At 41.4% G+C, this 16,716-nt stretch overlaps 1 protein-coding gene across 5 annotated transcripts in view; it reads right to left on the bottom strand.

Moving 5' to 3' along the window:
* Positions 1 to 9,735: 9,735 nt before the first annotated feature.
* KAT6A (lysine acetyltransferase 6A) overlaps positions 9,736 to 16,716 on the bottom strand; it is a 106,816-nt gene continuing 99,835 nt past the window's right edge. For all 5 annotated transcript variants that reach the window (XM_037526145.2, XM_037526143.2, XM_054700917.1 and 2 more), the window contains one exon: positions 9,736 to 15,193. In XM_037526145.2, the coding sequence (XP_037382042.1) occupies positions 12,474 to 15,193 (2,720 nt within the window). In that variant the 3' untranslated portion in view covers positions 9,736 to 12,473. The remainder of the gene's footprint in view (positions 15,194 to 16,716) is intronic.

Here is a 16,716-nt window from a genome sequence, read left to right on the forward strand (position 1 = left end):
CAGAAGGCAGACAATTTTTCCCTCCTGCCCTTCTGTTTGGTATTTTAAAAACGTACCCCAAGAAACATAGATGCAGTTTTTTCCCCCCTCTGGTAAATTTTCTGTGATTGTGGATCTTACATTTAAGAAGACTCAATATATAAAAGGCTTAAAATGCCAAAACTATTAACTAAAGAAAGAGGGCAAAAGGAAAAGGTGATTGCTTATTAATGATGCTTTTAAAAATTATTTCTTCTTAAGTATTCAGTCTGGTTTCCTTAGTTCTGGTTTTCCTCTCATTTTGTTTGTTTTGCCTTTTTTTTTTTTTTTTTTTTTTTGGCACTTTAAAAAGACAGGTTTCTTGGGTAAAGGAGAAAGGGGAAAAAAAGAGGCACCTGCATAGACACAGGCAGGCACAGAGCTGCTGCTGCCTTGTTGAAAAGAGAAGCTTTGTTAAAAGAGACACTGCATAGACACAGGAGGAATTCCTCTCCTGCTTTTAAACTGAGGATGGACTGAGCGCACCTTTCTTCCCTAGAGAACTAGTTAGAGCACTGGTATTGCACCAGGTTAGACAGAGCTGACCTGGCATTTCTTGGATAAAATGCCTTTTCTTGACCTTTTTCATTTTACTCACAAAATTTCTAAATGTCTACTCTGGGTTTCCAATTTTGGAATCGGGGGCTTGTATGAGAACAGGGCAGCAGGATGGGGGTTTAGGAAAATGTGACCATGTCAGGGAGGAAGGCAGTCTCCACAGCCTGGCTCCCCAGAGCCTGGTGTGCTCACAGCTTCTTCTGGTTTCCCCTGGGACCCAGGGGCAAACCTATCATAGAATAGGCTCTGAATGTTCTCACCTACCATCCCTCTCGTTTCTCAGGATTTCACTCGGGGTTTCCATCATTAAGAGGGGCTTGCTGCAGCCCCCAGGCTGATTAAAGCACAGCATCAGAGCCAAAAGTCACCTTCAACATCCTCCAATTCTCATTTTGCAGAGACGGAAACTGAGGTGCTGGGAAGGTATGTGACTTGCTTCTAGCCACCAAAGGTGCCCAGAGGGACCAGGAGAGAAGGCCAGGTTTCCCTGAGAGTCCTAGGATTGCAGCTCTAGGGAGCATGTTGCACCCAGAGGAGACAGACCTCTGGAAGCAAGTGGCAGGTAGCAGGTGTGTGCTTATGGGTTTGAGGGCTAATAGTCACATTTAGTCATTGAGGTGCAGATTGCCAAGTGGTGTCACAGCCCAAGGTCCTGCCTCAAGCCAAGAGTGTCACGCAGGTTGCAGGAGTGGAGTGGAAAAGCTGCCATCAGCCTAGAGCACCCACGCACACATGGTCTGGAGACAGGCCTGGCACAGGCAGGGGAGAGAGGACAGTATGACTGCCCAGGAATCTGCTCTGTGACCAGAGCACGTGACTCACTGAGTCTCAGCAGGTGGAAGCAAGGCCATCTGGTCTCTCTAGTCCCATTGCGGTGCATCTTTAGCTCAGTCCAATGCTGGCACAGTAGGTCTCAGTGTTTGTTGAATGAATGAATGAATGAATGAATGAATGAATGAGACATATTTACATGTACACAATCATACACAGCCTCAAAATGACAATCAAATTGTATGACCATAGCAGACAATTAACTTTTCCAGGCTCCGGTTCCCTCATATCTAAGATGAGATGCCTCCTTCCTCTAGCCTCAAATTCTAACATTGTCCAAATTGAAAGTAAATTTCTCATTTACTGATCAAACGTAACTGCCCGATACTTTAAATGTATGCATTGAAAGAAATATATAGATATTTCAACATGAAAAGTTTAAAATGTGTCTGAATATAAGCTGCAAAATACTGTTAACCTTCAAAGGTAGATTTGGATTGGTTTCTAATTAAGCAAAAGGTGAAAGGTTCTTTGGGTGAACAGGCACCCCTAGGTGAAAATAGAAGTAAATAAAGGTCAGTAGAGGTAGGGCTTCAGGGAGCCAGCCATCATCTAAAGAATTTCAGAAGAAGGAAGTGGGAAGAGGGCCTCCCCGGTGGCGCAGCTGTTGAGCGCTGGGTTGCGAAGCTGCCCGCAGCCTCTGCAGCGCCGGTTCGATCCCCGGCTGCTCCCCGCCACCGAAGGAGGGTCCCACATGGCGCGCAGACCTCTCCTGCCGCCCGCTGCTCCCCTCAGCAGTGTCCTTCGGTCCTTCTGCCTGCTCTGCTCCCCGCTCTGGCTCTGGTGAATTCTCTCACCCTCCCGCGCTTCTGACTGTACCCAGTGCTTGTATAAATAAATAAATAAATCTTAAAAAAAAAAAAAAGAAGGAAGTGGGAAGAGGAGTAAGTCACAAGAAAGAGAAAACAAGAAGTAAAACATCAGTGAGAAGAAATGAAAGCAAGTGTGAAGGGCAGGGAGATTTTAGGGCCAGAAAATGTAAGTTATTTAACAGGCAGAGGCTAATTCATTTATTCAAGTGCTTATTGAGTATTTCTATTGCTTTGACCAGTGCAAAGTACCCTGTGACAGCAGTTGAGCAGGAAAAAAATCAAGAGGCCACGAGAAAAAGTAAAAAATGGTTTGAGATAGCCTACAGGTAAAATGGAAATATTTCCATACAATGGAAATCTAGACAGTCCTTAAAAATAACAAGGCAATTCCCCATGTAGTGACAGATACACAGGACCTCTCCAAGGTGGGGTAAGTGACAAAAATGAGATGAAGAACAGTGTTAATGGCAGGTTTTCAGCTAGATAAGAAAACAACAGGATAGATAACCACAACATGAGAGATACACACACATTGTAGGGTGAATGGTTTTCAGGCGTTTCTGCCCTCCTCCATTAGGATTGCCCTGCCGGATGGGGCACCTACATTTGTTGTTTACGTCTGTGGGCCAGGACAGGCCGTATTGAGGTATTCGCCAAGAGAAGCACAGAGAGGTAGGAGAGAGAAGGGGAGAAAGAAGGCCAGAGAAAGCCAGAGTGAAGGCTTGCTGGGAACGTGGAGGATACATACATCTTTGTGATACATGAGTTAGTGCTCACATATGTGAGTTAGTGCTTTAGTTTTCTTCAGATAAATAACCAAAAGTGGAATTGCTGGAGCATATGGTGATTCTATTTTTAGTTTTTTGAGCACTTCCATACTGCTTTTCATAGTAGTTGTACCAATTTACATTCCCAGCAAGGGTTGCCTTTTCTCCACATCCTTACCAATACTTGTTATCGCTTATCTTTTTCATAATAGCCCTTCTAACTAAAGTGATGTATCTGATTTTGATTTACATGATTTGCTAATGATTAGTGATGGTGAACATCTTTTTATACCTGTTGGTTATCTGTCAGTCTTTGGAAAAATGTCTATTCAGAACATATGACCATAGTTTTTTTTTTTTTTAAGATTTATTTATTTATTATACAAGCACTGGGTACAGTCAGAAGCGCGGGAGGGTGAGAGAATTCACCAGAGCCAGAGCCGGGAACAGAACAGGCAGACGGACGAAGTACACTGCTGAGGGGAGCAGTGGGCGGCAGGAGAGGTCCACATACCATGTGGGACCCTCGCCCAGAGGCCAGGGATCGAACCAGCGCTGCAGAGGCTGCAGGCAGCTTCGCAACCCAGTGCTCAACCGCTGCGCCACCAGGGAGGCCCGACCATCAATTTTTTTGTCAGTGATTTGGATGAGTGTAGTGGCAGGAAGGCCATTGTGCAGGTTTCTATGATTCGAACAGACCAGGCAGGTAAAGGAGAGTCCTGGAGCCCTTGGTGGCTTTCTCCGGCTTTTATTGAGCATTTACATATAGTCCCGCAACCAGGTACCAGGCAGGCAGGGAGGGGAGGTGGTGGTGCTAGGCCTGGCAGGCCTCCAAGTTCCCGGCAAGTCTTCAGTCTGAGCTTCTTTCTCCCCTTCTCTCTCTCCTGCCTCTTCTGCTTCTGCATCTCTTGGTGACTCTCTCAATACTCCTCCCATGGCCCACACAAGTAAACAACATAACTTATAATAATGTAGCTAATGCAGGTGCCACATCAGGCAGGGCAATCCTAATGGCAGGAGGGCAGAAAAGCCTGAAAACCATTTACCCTACAATGAGTTATTTCTATATTTTGGTTATTAATCAGATATCAGCTACATGACTTGAACATATTTTCCCCCATTCAGTAGGTTGTCTTTTCATTTTGTTGATGATTTCTTTTGCCGTGCAGAAGCTTTTTAGTTTAATGTAATTTCACTTGTTGTTTTTTTTTTTTTTCTTTTGGTATCAAATCAAAAAAATCATCCCAAGACCAATATTGAGTTGTTTGTTTGGAATTTCTTAACTGAGCTGCTACTGGGGAGGGGCACAAAACAGGGAAGGGGAGAGGAATTTAACTTTTCATTATACACATACCCTTTTCATGCAGTTGCATTTCATTAATGTGTGGATATCTTTATTTACTTTTAATTACTAATTAATTGCTGCTAAAAATGTAACTTTTCAATTCTTTGGTTTCTCTTGTTTTTTTTTTTTTTTTTTTTCCTGTGACCCTCTCCTGGAAAGTCTCAATCATCTCCTTGCAGGATCTTGATGAGGCCTTCTTGTTCATGTCAGTGTAAGTTTAGTTAAGATGATCTACTTCTTTTCTACTCTGCATTTATCCTTTATCTGAGCACTGTCAGCAACCTGGAAGCTCGTCTCCCATCAGTCATTTGGCCCTGCCCTGCCAGATGGTAGATGGGTTACCTTTCTATTGGTAGATGGGTTTTTAGACTCCCCAAACTGCAATCAACGTGATCTCTCAGAAAATTTAGGATAAAAAATTAGTTTCTATCTCTTTTGTTGGATTTTTCCCTTTTTAAAGGAAATTGCAATAGCATACATAAATTTTACTACTTTAAGCATCTTTATGCTTACAGTGACATTAAATGTATTCACATTATTGTGAAACTATAAAGTTCTAAAGAACTTTATCTTTAATAATGTGAATGTGCTAATTGCAGAATATGAGAAATATGTGATATGTGATGTGATATGTGATAAGTCGTCACAGAAGACTCATCTAAAATGTATAAAGCACTCATACAGATCAATAAGAAATAGACAACTCAATAATGCTAAAGACTTGGACGCTTCACAAAAGACTAATTTCAAATAGCCAATAAATCTATGAAAAGGTGTTTGACCTCATTAGTAATCGGGAATAGGTAATTCAACCACAAAGAGATCCCACTGCATATCCACTAGTGACAGTATTAAAATGATTAAAAATATCAATATTGAAGAGACTGTTTAGTAATAAGAACTCTCACACAATGCTGATGGGAGCCAAAAATGGCAGGGTGACTTTTGAAAACTATTTGACATGATCGGGTCAAAGTTAATAGCTACCCTAATCCCCTCTTAGGAATATACCTAACAGAAAGTTCTGCAAATTGCACAGGATATACGCACAGGATTAAATACAACAGTAGTATCGGGCCTCCCGGTGGCACAGCGGTGAGCGCTGGGTTGCGAAGCTGCTCGCGGCCTCTGCGGCGCCGGTTCGAGCTCCCCGGCCACTGGAGGAGGGTCCCACATGGCGCGCAGACCTCTCCTGCCGCCCGCTGCTCCCTCAGCAGTGTACTTCGGTCCTTCTGCCTGCTCTGTCCTCGCTCTGGCTCTGGTGACTTCTCTCACCCTCCCGCGCTTCTGACTGTACCCAGTGCATGTATAAACAAAACAAACAAACAAATAAATAAATAAAAAAACATGCTCTATTAAAAAAAAAAAGAAAAAAAAATACAACAGTAGTATCATTGCGATAACTCTAACTAGAAACAGCCTAAGTCTATGTCAACTTTAGAACATATACCTTTCATTATAGTCATAAAGTGAAATATTATACAACTTTGACATAAATGAACTATAGCCACATGTACCATCATGAACAAATCTCACGAACATGTTGAGGGAAACCAAATACAAAATGCATGATTCCATTTCTATGATGTTCAAAATCAGGAAAATGAAACTATGGTGCTTAACAATGCTCACCTAGGTAGCAAAATAAAGGGGAAATTAAATATTTACCAATAAGTCTAGTGATTATCTTTGCTTGGGAGAAAAGATTTGTCAATTAGTAAGGGGTCTTGAGAATTAGGTCAGAGGATTGTGGGTTGCCATTCTATTTTTCTGAACTGCTTGCTGTTTATAGAAGTATACACTTTAAGAGATTCATTAAGTTGTACATGTTTTATGTATTGTATTTTCACAATAAATATAGGCATAAGAAAGATGCCAGAGATCAAAGTACCTCTTTTCTGGGTATACTCATCTGTGTGTGATGTGCTCTGAAGCTGCAGAGGAAAGCATGGTGGGCAGGAGCAAGCTAAAGATAGAGCCACACCTCAGGGACAGTGGAGTCCATTGAAAAACTTCTATTCTTTTAAAGATTTATTTATTTATGCATACAAGAACTGGGGTAAAGGCTAGAGGTGTTGGGGGTCAGAGGATTCACCAGAGACAGAGTGGGGAGCAGAACAGGCGAATTGACTGAAATACAATGCTGAGGGGAGCAGCGGGGGAGTCAGGGGAGGTCTGCTGTGCCATGTGGGTATCTCCCTGGTGGGGATCGAACTCGTGCTGCAGTGACTGCAGATAGCTTCATAGGCTGCATCTTAACCCCTGCACCACCAGGGAGGCCCTTCATTGAAAAATTTCCATGTGAGTCTTTTTTACTTTGTTTTTTTGGTAATTTTAATATTCACTTCTGGGCTCTTTAAAGTTGTTCTTGCAGTATTCCATATTAGTCCATTTCAGGTTTACAACTTTTAATCAAGAGCATTTGAAGATGTCAAATTAGGAGTTCTGGCCAGTTCTAGTTATTTTCCTTAAATGGGAGCTAGACAGGCTTTTTAAAAAAATCATGTCCTTGCCTTTATAAAGAGGTCCTTGCCTTTATAAAGATTTCATCACTGTCTGTCTCCTAGTCATTATATAACTGCTTTCATTTTCTTTGGAAAACTGATCAAATTTAATCCTTCTAACATGACTACAACTGCTTTTCTAACCTCTTAGAAAGAAAATAAAATCAACTAGTCAACTATTCCATAAAACACACCAATTAGAACTCGTTTGCACAGAACCTCAGGTCTAGCTAAGAAATTTTCTGTATGGATGCTTTCTTTATTCATTCCCATTTTGTAAGATACTTTAAACTCAGGACCCCAATTTTCAAAAACAGAAGAGTCTGGGGCCTAGAAAGCTCTTTAAGGCCAACTTAAATAACTTGAAAGGTGCTTGTGTCTCCCAACATTAGCCAGATGTCAGTTTTCAGTATACATATCCATATAATTCCCAATGAACTATACCAGTGCTGCAGTACAGGTGATTAGCTTTCTTAGTCCATTCACTTAGCTTTGCTTGCTCATCTTTGTGTATGCAGAAACTGAAAATAGTTGGTAAAAAGGGATCACATCATCCTAGAGAACATTCAATTTTTTCAAGTGTTGCTTAAATGTGGCTTTCAAAATGCCTATTTAGTAAAGTTAAATGAATGCAAAACCTTCTTTTCTTGCTGACGAGAATGCATATTTCACACTCAAAAAAATTATTCACTATAGCCGCAAGAAAACAATTCCCTGTCTAGTGTGTTAAAAGATCTCAAAAAACCAAAGCCCATCATACTCCAGGCCTTTCCTTAGGTAAGGCAAAAATCATAGCTTCCATCTTTTTTGAGGCTTTATATCATCTATTTATCAGTATTTAGGCTCCTCATTAATACAGCAGGGAATCTCAGTAAAGTCCAATTTGTAGTTGTCACTCTGGAAAGAGCCTTGGGTCTGTGCTGTATTATGTAACCATACCAACTTACATAATAAAACCATTCTGCCCCTTAACGGGAAATTTTTAACGAATGAGTTCGATTTTGTTCTGGGGACTATCAGCTTTTAATTGGATGACATGCTCAAGAAGTCTAGATACTTTCCCTCCCCCCACCCCCACCCCACCAGAAAGTTACTCTAATGAGCTTGAGTTCATTTACATTTCATTTGAATTTTTAGATTTTTTTTCCAAAGTCACATCAAGGACATAGAGCTCTTCCCGCAACTTGTTGTAATAACCCTGTTTATTCGATTCTCCCAAGGACAGTTATTTTTTTTTTCTTTTCACTCAGCCTTTCCATTACCATCACTGTTGACCCATTATCTGGTATATTATGAAGACTAGGATAAAACCCATCCACAAACTGCTCAGACTGTCATTTGAAGAACCTGAAACATTCTTGCCAAGAACGCTTGAATTGCCAACCTGACAGACTCTAGTACTCAGTGAATACACACAGTTTTCACCGTGCTAAAAAGGCAGCCAGGCAGTACCTGAGATGCTCCGAGCGCTCTTATAGGTGTGAATCCTGGAACCCTAGTTACAGAATGCATAGCAATAGATTCCAACATTGCCAGCCGTGCACTCAGCAATACACACATTAATCAAGGGCACCGTCATTTTCTTCCCACACCTACCTTTTAATTATATAGTGAAAAAATAAAAGGGTTAAGAAGTACAGTGTATAAGACCAGTTCCTCTACTCAGAACATTAATCAGTTGGCTATAAATGGAATTGGGGAATTCAAAGTGTACTGTAATATATCAGGAGGGGGTTAACACTTAAGTGTGTAGTCTCTCCTTTGTAGAAAAACCAGTGTTGCTTTGTTTAATTCACTTAAAGCAGGTATTCTGCAGCAGCAAAGGCAGTTTTCAAGACAACCCCTAAAAATGATACGCAGTGACAGTGTTGGGTGCAAGTCATGGTTACTTCAACAACCAAGAGAAACAATTTTTCTGGAGATGACTATCTGACCTGAAACTTGCGTGGTCTGGGTTATTTTGAACAAGGGTCTGCTATATACTATTCATGTACAGTTCCTAAATTCCTCAGTGTGAAAGGGCAGCAGATAAAGTGCAGAGGCCACTAAAACTTGAACCTGCCCCACCACCCTGCCCCAAGAAGCTATCAAACCAATTTTCTAAAATCTTCATTATACCCAAAATTGTAAATGAGAGTTAAAAAACATCAACAATGATCAACGTTCAGGATTTTGACTTCTGGAAAATCTTAATTACATAATCAAGCAATTTGAGAAAAAGTTTTCATTTTTCCTTAAAAATCAGGTTACATTAGTAAGATTAATAAAAAAATAAAAACTACTCCTATGTGATCCCAGTCTCAGAGCTACTTGCATCTGCAACTGTATTTCCTTTTTTTGATTGCATGAAATACAATGCTTTTAGGTTTTCAAATGGACTTCCCTAAAAAAAAAAATCCAAGGGGAGATTTCAATGTCATTTTCTTTGAAAAGAAAAAAGTTGGGCCTCCCAGTGGCGCAGCGGTTGAGCGCTGGGTTGCGAAGCTGCCCGCAGCCTCTGCAGCACTGGTTCCATCCCCGGCTGCTCCCCGGCCACCGGAGGAGGGTCCCACATGGCGCGCAGACCTCTCCTGCCGCCCGCTGCTCCCCTCAGCAGTGTCCTTCGGTCCTTCTGCCTGCTCTGCTCCCCGCTCTGGCTCTGGTGAATTCTCTCACCCTCCTGCGCTTCTCACTGTACCCAGTGCTTGTTTAAATAAATAAATAAATCTTAAAAAAAAAAAAAGTTTATACTGTTGGCATTTAAACACATATGAATGAAAACTGTAATTTCAAAGCAAAGTTCATGAGCTTGCTATATAAAGAGGAACCCAAAAGGGCTAATGTTTTTAAGCCTCTGAGTAGAAGAATTGGAGAGTTTGAAATATTTGGAAGGCAGAAAAATTCCACATGCAAGACAGACATCCAAAATGGCTCAACATAATTTATTTTTTTTATGTTAAAATGTACAGAGTTCTTTTGAAAGTACTTGCTAGAAAGGGGAAAAAAAAGTGATATTACATACAAGGAGAGGAAGGGAGACCAACTGGCCCAGGAGCGCATGACATGGAGAAATACAAAGGCATCTAGGCACCCCTTCCCCTTAGCTTACAAGTCACCATGAACAAAGTACAAAGAGGTTACAAAACAGGAAAAGCAAATATAAACAGACAGGAATAGACTTAGCTTCATTTGTACATGCGGCTTTTAGAGGCATCTGGAGCTCTATTCACACACTCTAGAGATCTCTTTAAAGAGAATTTTTATCTTTCTTAAAATAGTTTTTAATATTCTACAACAAAGATAAAAATTTTAAAGATGGAATGAAATGAAAAAGCTCTTATTTTAAAAGGCATCAAAGTCACTAACAGTGAGTTTTTAAATTTCTTTTTTAGAAGATTACCCAAGTTATCTTGCTAAAAATACATTTTTTTTAAAACAGAAGTGAAAAAATGACAGGTACCAATATTACTGTGTTGGATAATTTCTTTTATAATATAGAAAAGAACATTTTCTCTACAATAGTTCTACAGTCACAAAAAGGCTTGTGGAAAAGGGAGCTGCCCGATTGAAATTTTTTTTTTTAAGAAAGAAAGAAACCAAACACAACCGCAAATCAACAGAAATTGAATTCACGGCCCTCATTTCAACAGCTTCTCCTTCTGCCTTGACCCACCCTCCTCCCAATATACCTCCCTCCCGACCCACCCCATCCCCACCCCAACCAGGAAGCAATGACATAGCTGAAGATGTAGGGAGGGGGCAGCACAGTGCACTTTCTACATAGATGACTGGGAACCGGAATAGTATATACAGAGAAACTGGGTCCTACACAGCCTTGCACATGCTAAGAATCGAGAGCGGCAAGATGTGGAATTCTGCCTTTTCTATCTAACACATTTAATTGAGAAAGTCAATTAAAGTGTATTTAAAAAACCAACAAACCTGTGCATTTGAAAATTTTAATGCCTAATTAGTACTTCAAAAATTTATCTATATAAAATGTACAAATAAAGGAGAGAATTTAATGCTTACAGGTATTTCTTTAAGCAGTACCTCCCCCTTTTGGATATTTGACTGCACATACCAAGTGGTATAATAGTTTCCATCTTCTAATGATGGAAAATTATATATACATACATATATATATATGTGTATGTGTGTGTGTATATATATATATATATGTATATATATATATATAAAATTTACCTATCCCTGGAGCAAGTAATAGGAAGAGAATGGGCAAACTGGCTGCACAAGAGAAAAGAGAATGGAATTGGGAGTAACACAGAAGCTTGCTAAATCCTGCTATCCAGATTTGCCCTACTATGCTGGTGGTTGGTTTATCCCTCTTCTCTTTAGCCACTCACAGGAGAGGGGCTGGTGCACTCTGATTCACAGGGGGGGTGATCTCAAGATCTCAAAAGAAAAATGCAAACTAGAGGTATGTATCATTGAAGTAGCTATAAAACTCATCATGATCTCTCTTACAACACACATTCTGCATCATCTCTTCCAACATAAAATAACCAGTGTCAAAGGTTTGTCAGGTATTTTTCAAATCACTGAAATGTACAGTCATTCACCACCACTTTATGTAACGATGTAAGAGGCTAATCAACGGGGATTGCTGTTTGAGTTTAATCGGAGTCAAAGGCTCAAGAATCAAGACCCTTAGCATCTCAAAGTACATACTAAAAACAAGAGGCTGCGTGGAATCTGTGCATTATGGCTGATTCACCAGGTGGTAAAAAACAGAGGTCAATTTCTTCTTGATTGTAATTGACCACCTATATTCCTCCAAGGCTGGAGTAGGAATGCAAACAGCTTTCCTTTGAGAGATTCTGCTGTTAATTGAGACTTACAGTATTTTTGTGTCTCTGAGTGCTGAGTGGGAACAGTTAAAAAAAAATTATATTACACTTGATTTAAGAAAACAAACATTTCAATGAAGTCCATCTATAAAGAAACATTCTTGGGGAAAGGTTTCAAGAGGGGTATGTGTGTGTATGTGTTTGTGTGTATGTGGAGGGAGTGGAGGGGATTTTAAAAGGAGAAGCATTTCCTGCCTCACTTTATTAATAATAATAATAATAATAATAATAATAATAAGTTTAAGGAGCTTGGGTTGTTCTCCATGACCCCATCCGAGTCTCCCATAAGTGCCTCCTGCTGGAATGAAGTAGGAAATGAAAGGTTGGGTTTGGAGGAAAGGGTCTGGTTAACCCTCGAGATGTATATATAACATTTAAAAATGACAACATTGGGAGCTGCAAACAGTGAGGGGAAACATACATCTTAAAATAAAACGAAGGTAATTTACTTTTACACAAATTCTGTCCATGTGGTGTATAAAGAAAGTAAGGCTCTTTTTAATTATGAAAAGGTTTTTGTGCATGTTTCCCCTATCCCCAAATCCATTTTTAGATGAGTTCTATTGTAAAATGTTCAAGATTGTGAAAAAAACCAAAACCCAGAACAAAATGAACCCAAAAAAAGAGAAGACTGGGTTTTCTAAAAAATAAAATAAACCAAAGAAAAATTCCTCTAAATCTACAGCAATATTTTAACTGGAAAAAAGGTCCATTTTTCTCTGGTTTGTCAGTATAAAAGGTTCCTTTATTTATATATATTTAAGTTTTTAATTGCAAGTTCATCTTGCTCATCTTCTCATGTAAGGTCCATTGAGTGACTGCTTGGGCACACCAGCAGCATTCATGTAGCTATGATGGGAAGGGCCAGTATACATCATGTTTCCATGAGGGTTTGGCTGCATAGGCTGCTGGGTATAGGCCTGGCTCCCCATCATCCCCATCTGCATCTGCATAGGATACTGTGCTGTCTGGTTCATGTAGGCAGGGTTACTATGGTAACTGCTGTTCATCATGGGCTGTGTCATTCGATAGCTGTTCATGGCATTCAAGGTGTTCATATTCATGGAATTGACATTATAGGCAGGGGTTGGCATTAAATTAACCCCCATGTTCATGCCACGCTGAACAGCTAATGCACGAGGGCCAGCCTGCATGGCAACCGCTGGTGGGCTGCGGCCATACAGCTGCTGTTGGTGAGCAGCCGCAGAGGGCAGTGGTGCAGATTTGGAGCGGATAGAAATGTGCCCCTTGACTGGCATTTGCCCTTGTAACCTCTGAGTGTGAGGAATGCCAATATTGGTGGCAGACATGTTGCACTGTAGCAGAGGTGATGTGAGGTTCATGGTGGTGGATGCCAAGTTTGGGGGTGGCGTCATGGTGGCTTGTGCTTGAGGGGTCCCAGCTAATGGATGAGATGGAGCTAGCTGAGCCAGTCCTGTATTAGACAAAGAAACACTGGTTGCATAGGAAGTCACAGCAGGAGAATGGCTATAAGGCATGGCATGAGGGTCCATAATGGTGTTAGTCAGCTGCTGCAACTTGGCTAAACTGAAGGTGGCTGATGGTTGAGAATAGCTGCCAGCACCAAAATCCCCTGGAATCCTCTCATAGATACTTATGTTTCCAGTGCTTCCAGACTCTGGTATCTCCATGATCATAGGCGCTGGAGTGAAACTGTTATTCATACTACACTGTGAGAGGGAGGGCTGCTGCTGGGGTTGGGGTGGAGGTTGAGGCTGCTGGGGCTGAGGTGGCGGCGGCGGCTGCTGCTGCTGCTGCTGCTGCTGTTGTTGCTGCTGCTGCTGTTGTTGCTGTTGCTGCTGCTGCTGCTGCTGCTGCTGCTGAGGGGGTGGAGGCTGTGGTGCTGGTTGCTGCTGCTGCTGCTGTTGCTGCTGTGGTGGTGGCGGCGGCGGCGGCTGCTGCTGGTTACTGGGAGGCCTCTCGACCACACAACTCTGAGGTGACTTGATGTTGCAGTTGGAGGCAGGCTGGACACTGCTCTGCTGCATCATGCTGCAGCTGTTGCCCATGTTTGCCATTTGCTGAGTGACAACACAACTGTTCTGGGTGAGACTGCTGGAGGATGACAACCCACCATAGGAGCAGCTGCTCTGGGAAGAGTTATTTCCACAAATGCTGCCGCCCATTGTGGAATCATAACTGCTAGGGTTCTCATAGTTTTCTGTGGTGCTCTCAATGCTGCCCAGATCACTAAAGCCACTGTCCACCACCTGCTGAGAATGGTCTGATACGGAAGGCACATCCATCATGGGGCTGGTCTCCATGTTCTGCATAGAGGGTGCGGACAGGGATCCTTGTTCCGGGCTGATCTGGGTATAACCACTTTCAAGGGCAGGCACGTTGGGGCTGCTGACAGAACGGACTGACTGGCTGGGATGAGACTGAACAGAAGAGAGTGGGCTATTATGTTCTGAAGCATGGCAGTCTTCAACCATTGACATCTGAGGGTCTTCATCAGCCTGGGTGTAACTCTGCAGGGTCTGACAAGCTGCAAGAGTTTCTTCACAGTCCTGGTAGGCTCCCTCATGCTCATTGCTTTCTTCTTGGGTCAAAGACTGCACTGCTTGTACAGTTTCCAGGTCCAGTTCACTATGAGGAATCTCTTCTTCCTCTTTTAACTCAATTAATTCTTCTTTAGAGTTTGAATCTTCTTCATGATCATCCTCAGACCCTGGCATATTCTCTGATACCACAGATGTCTCATGGGAAGTCTGTTCATCTTCAGAATCTGGTTCCGTTTCATCTTTATCCTTTATATTCTCCCTACTGCTCTGCATATTAGTATCTAAAAAAGACTCCTGGCCACCAGACTCCTCCTTGACATTTTCTCTAATGGGCTGCTCCTCTAACTCTTTTTGCTTTGTGGATTCCAGATGACCATCATCTTCATCATCTGCATCATGGTCTTCATTATGGTTTGTCTCTACTGCCACTTCATCCTCTTCCTCTTGCTCTTGTTCTTCCAGTTCTTGTTGTTCTTCCTCTGATTGCCTCTGCTCTTCTAAGACACGAGGTTTCTCTTCTTCCTCTTCCACCTCAGGCTCTTTTGTTTCAGTCTCGGGACTATTGCTGCTATCCACTGGAGAAGTCGCTCGAACTTCACTGCTGGTTGTATCTTCTTCTTCTCCTTCTTCAACCTCTTCTGTTTCCACAGCTATCTCCTCTTCTTCCTTCCTTTCAGTCAAAGGCAAGTCTTCTTTTGGTTCAACAGTTTCTTCATTCTCTTGAATTTTGGGTTTACGTCCGGATTTAGGAATGGGGACAATGGGCTCAACAATGCACTCTTGAGTAGAAATGGGTAGGATTTCCCGATTCAACTTAAATCCTGGTTTGCGACCAGGTCTTTTCTTCCAGTGGATTGGTTTGCGGCTCTTGCCTTTGGGCCATCCTTTTTTCTTTTTCATAGGTGTGGATGTATCTGGCTCAAGTGGAGAATCCTTCACATCGCATTTTCTCAAGAGAGATACTGGCTTTAGAATAGGAGTGTCTGTAAAAGGGGATTAAAAAATGTTACAAAAACTTATAATTTGCAGGACCTTTTCTGAGACAAGCATGTACAACAGAAATAATTTTAATAATTGTCATAAACTTCTGATTATCTTCAGCTTAAGAATCTAAAGGAGAAACCTAATTAAGGACATCTTCTAAAGTCACACAATGAATTGACAGAACAATGAGAGAATCCTGGCCAATATTCTGTTACCATCCACAAGTCAAACAAAGCCAGTTCAAATTCATCACTACCACCTATACAGCTTTGGGAAATTACTCTTAAGATTCAACTTCATCATCTACAAAAAGGAGATGAAAGCTTTATAAAGATGTAAGATGTACATAATAGGTACTTATTACCAGTTGTCTTTACTGTGTTACAAATAAACTCATTTTTTCCTGTTTGCTTAGCTTCCACAAAGCCATTTCTTCATGAGCCAATATCTCCAGGCCATGATTAAGTAATCCTACATGAATAACTACATAATCAATGTGTTTGTATGCAAATAACTACAATACATTAGTCCTAGACAAATACTGATTTGAAGAAGTTAAAGCACCAAAGACAATGGTTTATCAGAAATAACCTTGATATTATAGCATTTTCTCACCATTTATTTTTTCTATTTTAAAAAATTGGTGGCACAAGGGGTTAAGCATAGCACTGTGAAGCTGTCGCAGCCACTGCAGCACAAGTTTGATCCCTGGCCATGGAGCTGATCCACACGGCACAGCAGACCACCTGCCTTGCCCACTGCTCCCTTCAGCAGTGTATTTCAGTCAGTCTGTCTATTCTGTTCCCCACTCTGTCTCTGGTGAATCTTCTTACCCTCACACCTCTGGCTTGAACCCCAATTCTTGTATGCATAAATAAAAATTGTAGTAAGGTATACACAGATAAATTTACCATTTTTAGGTATATAGCTCAGTGTGGCATTAAGCACATGCACATTCCCACTAATAATTTTTAAAGATTTATTTATGCATATAAGAACTGAGGTAGAGGCCAGAGGTGTGTGGGGTAAGAGGATTCACCAGAGACAGAGTAAGGAACAGAACAGGCAGATGGACAGAAATGCACTGCTGAGGGGAGCAGCGGGCGAGTCAGGAAAGGTCTGCTGCACCATGTGGGTAGCTGCCTGGCCGGGGATCGAACTCGTGCTGCAGTGGTTGCAGATAGCTTCATAGGTTGCGTCTTAACCCCTTACGCCACCAGGTAGGCCCCCCACTAATTTTCAAAGGCAAGAATAGGAACTTGTAGGGTAAGGGAAAGCAAAAAAAAAAAAAAAAAAAAAAGTACAGTTAGCAGTAATACTTGAAAGTAAACAAGAGAAATAACTGCGTAAGAAAAAAATTGTCAAATTCAAAAGGAACTTAAACAAGGAAGGGATACTTTACTAGTCCGCACTGATCCAAGATAGAATTGTAGTAACATGCCAAATTTACAAAGTAAAATTTTAGTTTCTTAATTATATATCTGAGAATATAACATACTAGAAGTCTGGAAAGTCATTCACA

The sequence above is a fragment of the Talpa occidentalis genome, unplaced genomic scaffold (genome assembly GCF_014898055.3).
Source record: "Talpa occidentalis isolate TD23 unplaced genomic scaffold, MPIMG_talOcc4v2.1 talOcc4.4, whole genome shotgun sequence".
NCBI lineage: Eukaryota > Metazoa > Chordata > Mammalia > Eulipotyphla > Talpidae > Talpa > Talpa occidentalis.